This window comes from Zingiber officinale, unplaced genomic scaffold, assembly GCF_018446385.1.
Source record: "Zingiber officinale cultivar Zhangliang unplaced genomic scaffold, Zo_v1.1 ctg34, whole genome shotgun sequence".
Classification (NCBI taxonomy): Eukaryota; Viridiplantae; Streptophyta; class Magnoliopsida; order Zingiberales; family Zingiberaceae; genus Zingiber; species Zingiber officinale.
In genome coordinates, this window is record NW_024589935.1 from 10,901 (window position 1) to 16,423 (window position 5,523).

The 5,523-nt window shown below is 42.1% G+C and overlaps 1 protein-coding gene across 1 annotated transcript; it reads right to left on the bottom strand.

The window, feature by feature from the left end:
• Positions 1-3,926: 3,926 nt before the first annotated feature.
• On the bottom strand, positions 3,927-4,343 carry LOC122037409 (nucleolar protein dao-5-like). The gene has a single exon (XM_042596879.1). The coding sequence runs from the start codon at positions 4,341-4,343 to the stop codon at positions 3,927-3,929; it is 417 nt and encodes a 138-aa protein (XP_042452813.1).
• Positions 4,344-5,523: the final 1,180 nt, after the last annotated feature.

Below are 5,523 nucleotides of genomic sequence, written 5' to 3' on the forward strand. Positions count from 1 at the left end.
CTCTGCAAGTCTCATCTTCTGCTCATGTGCTCGAGTCATAGCCCAACATTCAGCTCCATATAACATAGCAGGTCTAACTGCGGTTTTATAGAACTTACCTTTAAGTTTAAGAGGTATTTTACGGTCACATAAAACACTCGACGCTCCCCTCTATTTCACCCATTCTGCTTGTATTCTATGTAAGACATCTCTCTCAATCCCTCTATCATTTTGTAAAAATGATCCTAAATATTTAAATCTCTCAGTTCTAGGCAACTCGTCCTCTCCTATCTTAACAATTGTTTCATTACTTCTAATATTGCTAAACTTAAATTCCATATATTCCGTCTTTAATCTACTAAGCTTAAAACCTTTCCCTTCTAGTGTTTCCCTCCAAGATTCTAGCTTAGCATTTACTCCTTCACGTGTCTCATCTACCAAAATAATATCATCTGCAAACAACATGCACCACGGTACTGTGTCTTGAATGTGTGCAGTGAGTTCATCCATAATTAATGTAAAAAGATAGGGACTTAGAGCTGATCCTTGATGTAACCCTATCTTTATTGGAAATGCTTCAGTTACTCCACCTGAAGTCTTTACTCTGGTCGTTACATCCTCATACATATCCTTAATTAGTTCAATATATGTTACGCTAACACCTCTCTTTTTTAAAATTCTCCATATAATTTCTCTTGGGACTCTATCATATGCCTTTTCTAAGTCAATAAATACCATGTGTAGATCTTATTTTTGCTCCCGATATTTTTCAATTAATTGTCTAAGAAGATGTATAGCTTCTATTGTTGACCTTCCAGGCATGAACCCAAATTGATTTTCTGTCACTATGGTCTCCTTCCTTAATCTTTTTTCTATTACTTTTTCCAAAGTTTCATAGTATGACTCATTAGTTTAATACCCCTATAGTTTACATAATTTTTTTACGTCTCCCTTATTCTTATATAAGGGAACTAGAGTACTTATCCTCCATTGATCAGACATTTTTTTCGTTTTCAATATCATGTTAAATAATTTTGTAAGCCATTCAATACCTTATTTCCCTATCATGGTCTCCAGAACTCGGGTGTAGTGATAAATATGCAAGAGTTCACGTTACAGAGTCCGACTGTAACGTCTCAGCAAGGACCGCTACATCTCCATGAGAACTTGGGTGTAGTGTTAAATAGGCAAGAGTTCTCACACCATAGGTTAGATAAGAACAAATATAATAGGAAAACTAATAATCTAAGATTTGGAACATGGAATATAGGAACTTTCACTAGTAAATCAATGGAGGTAGTAGATATGATGATTAGGAGAAAAATTAATATTTTATGTGTACAAGAGACAAAATGGACAGGTGAGAAGGCAAAGATGATAGAGAACTCGGGTTTTAAGTTATGGTACACGGGAAAGAGTAAAGCAAGAAATGGAGTGGGTATTATTGTAGATAGTTTGTTAAAGGATGAAGTTGTAGGAGTAGTTAGAAAAGGGGATAGAATTATAACCCTTAAGATAATAGTGGCGAAAGAAACTATGAACATAATTAGCGTATATGCACCACAAGTAGGATTACATGAAGCTACCAAATTAAGGTTTTGGGAGGACTTAGATGAAATATTACAAAATATTTCACCAAATGAAAGGATTTTAATAGGAGGTGATCTAAATGGGCATGTCGGAATGAAAAATGAGGAATATGAGAGAGTAAATGGGACTTATGGGTTTGGAACGAGGAATGAGGAAAGGAAAACTATACTAGATTTTGCGATAGCATATGATCTTATATTAGCTAATACGATTTTTAAGAAAAGAGAAGAACACTTAGTCACATTCAAAAGCGGGAATAATAGATCGCAAATTAACTTTCTTATGGTTAGGAAAAATGATAGAAAGATTTGTAAAGATTGCAAAGTCATCCCTGGAGAAAGCTTAACTACCCAACATAGGGTAGTAGTGTTGGATATACGCCTCAAACATAGTATCAATAGAAAGAAAATATATACAATTCCTAGAATTAAGTGGTGGAAGTTAAAGGATGGGAAGCAACATATATTTAAAGAGAAGGTAGAAGTACAAACATTAGGTGAAATATACGATGACTCTAATACAACATGGGATAAGATGATATCAAAGCTGAAAATAGTAGCTAAGAGTGTCCTCGGTGAGTCAAAGGGGCATGCACCGCTAAGTAAAGAATCTTGGTGGTGGAATGAGAAAGTACAAGAGAAAGTGAAGGAAAAATGAATAGCTTATAAGGAATTATATATTTGTAAGAACGAGGAAAATTTAAAAAAATATACAATAGCCAAGAAAGAAGCTAAGAAAGTAGTGAGTGAAGCAAAAAATGAAACTTTTGAACGGTTATATTAAAAATTGGATATAAAAGAAGGGGAAAAAGACATCTATAGAATAGCTAAAGTGAGAGAAAGAAAAAGAAGAGATCTTAGCCAAATAAAATGTATTAAAGATGAATGTAATAGGGTATTAGTAAGCGATGGAGAAATAAAAGAGCGGTGGAAGAGGTATTTTCATCAACTTTTTAATGAAGGTTTAGGAGACCAACTTAACTTAGGTAATTTAATTAGGTCAAATGAGCATCGAAATTTTAATTTTTATCGTAGAATTCAAACTTCAGAAGTAAAACAAGCTTTAAATGAGATGCACAATGGAAAAGCCGTTGGACCAGATGATATTCCGATAGAGGTATGCAAGTGCTTAGGGAAACAAGGTATTGAATGACTTACAAAATTATTTAGGAGGCAGAAGGGACTCCTGTATTGAATGGCTTACAAAATTATTGAATGGCAGAAGGAACTCTTACATAGTATTGACGTACAAAAAGTCAAAAAATGTCATTCGAAGGAGCAAATATCTCATCCGGTATCTCTTTGATGATCCAATCATGGTCTAAGAATTCAGGAGGCAGAAGGGACTTTAAATAGTCCTGCTCGTGAAGTTGTCGCAGAGCCCCGCCCGCCCCGTAGATAGCAGATGTGGAAAAATGATGTCCCACCCATGCACAAAATTCTGGAGAACGCAGATACATGGCACAGTTTTGCAAGCAGTGATCGTTCTCCCCTTCTCTGTAAAGTGCCAGAGCTGTTGACACGCCCTCTGTGGTGGCCCTAGCCTGAGCTAGTTCACTTCTGGCAGTTGCCAATTCTGTTGCTTGGGAAGTCAGTTAGGTCTCTTGAGATTTCAAAATGGCCTCCTGCAATTTTAATTTTTGGTCCTGATCTTGCACCAGAGTTTCGGTCGCACACAGTTTTTGAACCAACTGGTCCATAGCTCTTTGATGCTCTAAAGCCTGTTGATTCATACTCTGTTGGTGTACATTATCAGCCTGACTTTGCTTTTCCTGGAGCTCTTCAAGTTCGTGCTCGGTTAGGGCCAGGGACACTTCTAGACTATTCTTCCTGATGGTCAAAGCTTTTATTTCCGCTCGCAAAGCATGGCTGGCCTGAGCAGGATCATTCAGTTGCAATTCCAGTTCAGCAACACGGTCTCGCAACATCTTATTTTGATGATGAGTAGCATGGAAGGAATGGTTCATTATTAGAGATTCTGCATAGGCCTGAGACATGCAAGAAGTATCTGATAAGAGCAAGAAAAACAACAGTTGGGAAATTTTTGAAGGTTACCTTGATATATAACTCTGCAAATTGATCCATCTGGGCCGGGGAAGGCAATGAATCCATGTGCCACAAGCTTTCTTCCCATATAGTGGCCAGGCGACCTTTTATTTTTAGGGAGCTGGTGGGAACATCTGTCTGAGACCATAACTGTGCCTCAGAAGGAAAAGTAGTGCAATAATCCTGATAAGTAAGCGGAGGGGGTCTTGAGGGACCCGCGGCTGAGCCGGGAGTAGCTGAAGGCTCGGCGGTTGCACAAGAAGGAGCTGAAGAAAGTCCCTGAGGAGGTACTGTAGGCGGGATAGTGGAAGGTCATTCTGAGGGGCCAGCTTCATCGTCCTGAGCGTGCTGTGAGGTGGCAGGGGGAGCCGATGGGGGCTCAGCCTGATTATTGGATGAAGTAGGAGGATCAGCCACATGGCTCGGGATTGAAGGTGGAGTCGCCTGAGGGGATGTAGGAGAGGCAGCTACATTTGGAGGAGGAGAAGGGATAGATGATGGGCCGGAGTCGGACATCGGGCGAGGGGCTCGGCGCCGATGTCTCTGAGATAGCGGCTGATTGTCAGAGTCAGAATCATCGGAGGACGACCGAGCCCGGCGTCTAGAGGGAGTTGGGGCGTTTTGGCTCAGGCGTCCATTTGTGGCACAAGCCCTGCAAGCCGCCTGAGAGGCCTCTCTGAAAGTAGGACTGGCAAGGGAGACATTGCCTATTCTTCCGCCAAGGCCCATAGGCCTTTCACCAAGGCCCTGACTGGGGATGTAAGTGGCTCGAGGAGGACTAACCGAGGGTAGTGGTATTGGAGGAGTAGGCCGGGTCGTACGTGAGGCACGTGGGCGAGCGGGAGCACTAGGGCGAGTAGGAGTAGCCGGCCGAGGTGGACGGGCAGCCCGGGGACGAGCGGGAGTGGCTGGTCGAGGAGCACGAGCAGTCCGAGGGCGAGTAGGATGAGCAAATAAAGCAGGTCGGGCAGCAGGAGACCCTCGCTGAACGGGTCTAGGCAGAGGATTGGTCGATGAAGCCCCACCGATTGAGGTCGAAGACGAGTGGGGAAGTGCTCTTCTCTCCAGGATAACTCGCCCTCGCCTCATTATCTCCATGTCACTTAGAGGAAGGGGGTGAACCTCTGAAGCATAGGTCAAGACTTCAGCTGCACCAGGTAAAGTGTGAAATTACTTTCCTTAGAAGAAATAAAATACTCATGCAGTGATGACAGAACAGAAAGAAAAGCTTACCCAGGGAGCGAGGCGTCTCCTGGGTCAAATTGCTCATGCGAAAGTAGGACAACAATTCCTCATATAGTAGACGCATTAAGTTAATGCACCAGCCGACCAGGCGAGACGAGGCTTCCAAATAAGAAGCATCCAGATGAAATTCGTCCAGTTTGGGAGAGGAGGGAAGTAATTGTTGCCATCGCAGGGGCCACTCCACGTCGCGGGGAAAAGCAATGAAGAAAAATTGGTCTCTCCAGCTCGGGTTAGAAGGCGGTAAAGATGAGAAAAAATTAGTTCGGAGACGAGGCTGAAAAAGAAATGTGCCTTCTTCCTGGCGCCGTAGTGTGAAGGAGCAATGGAATAAGTAGGCGGACCAGGATATTTCGCACACTTCACACAGAATTACAAAGCCACAAAGGATTCTTATGGAATTGGGTGTCAGTTGCCCCAGAGGAATCTGGAAATAGCGGCCTATGTCAATGAAGAAAGGATGGACAGGAAGATGAAGGCCGGCTACGAATTGTTCTCTAAAGAATGTGCTGGAACTAACAGGGGGATTGAAGAATTGATGTATTCTAGTTGGGATGATCACTTGCACGTCATATTCGACCCCGTAAGTGTAACGTAAGTCATCTCGAGCACATTCATCGAAAGAGGAAGAGCCAGGATAAAGTATCGATGCCAAAGAAGAGAGAAA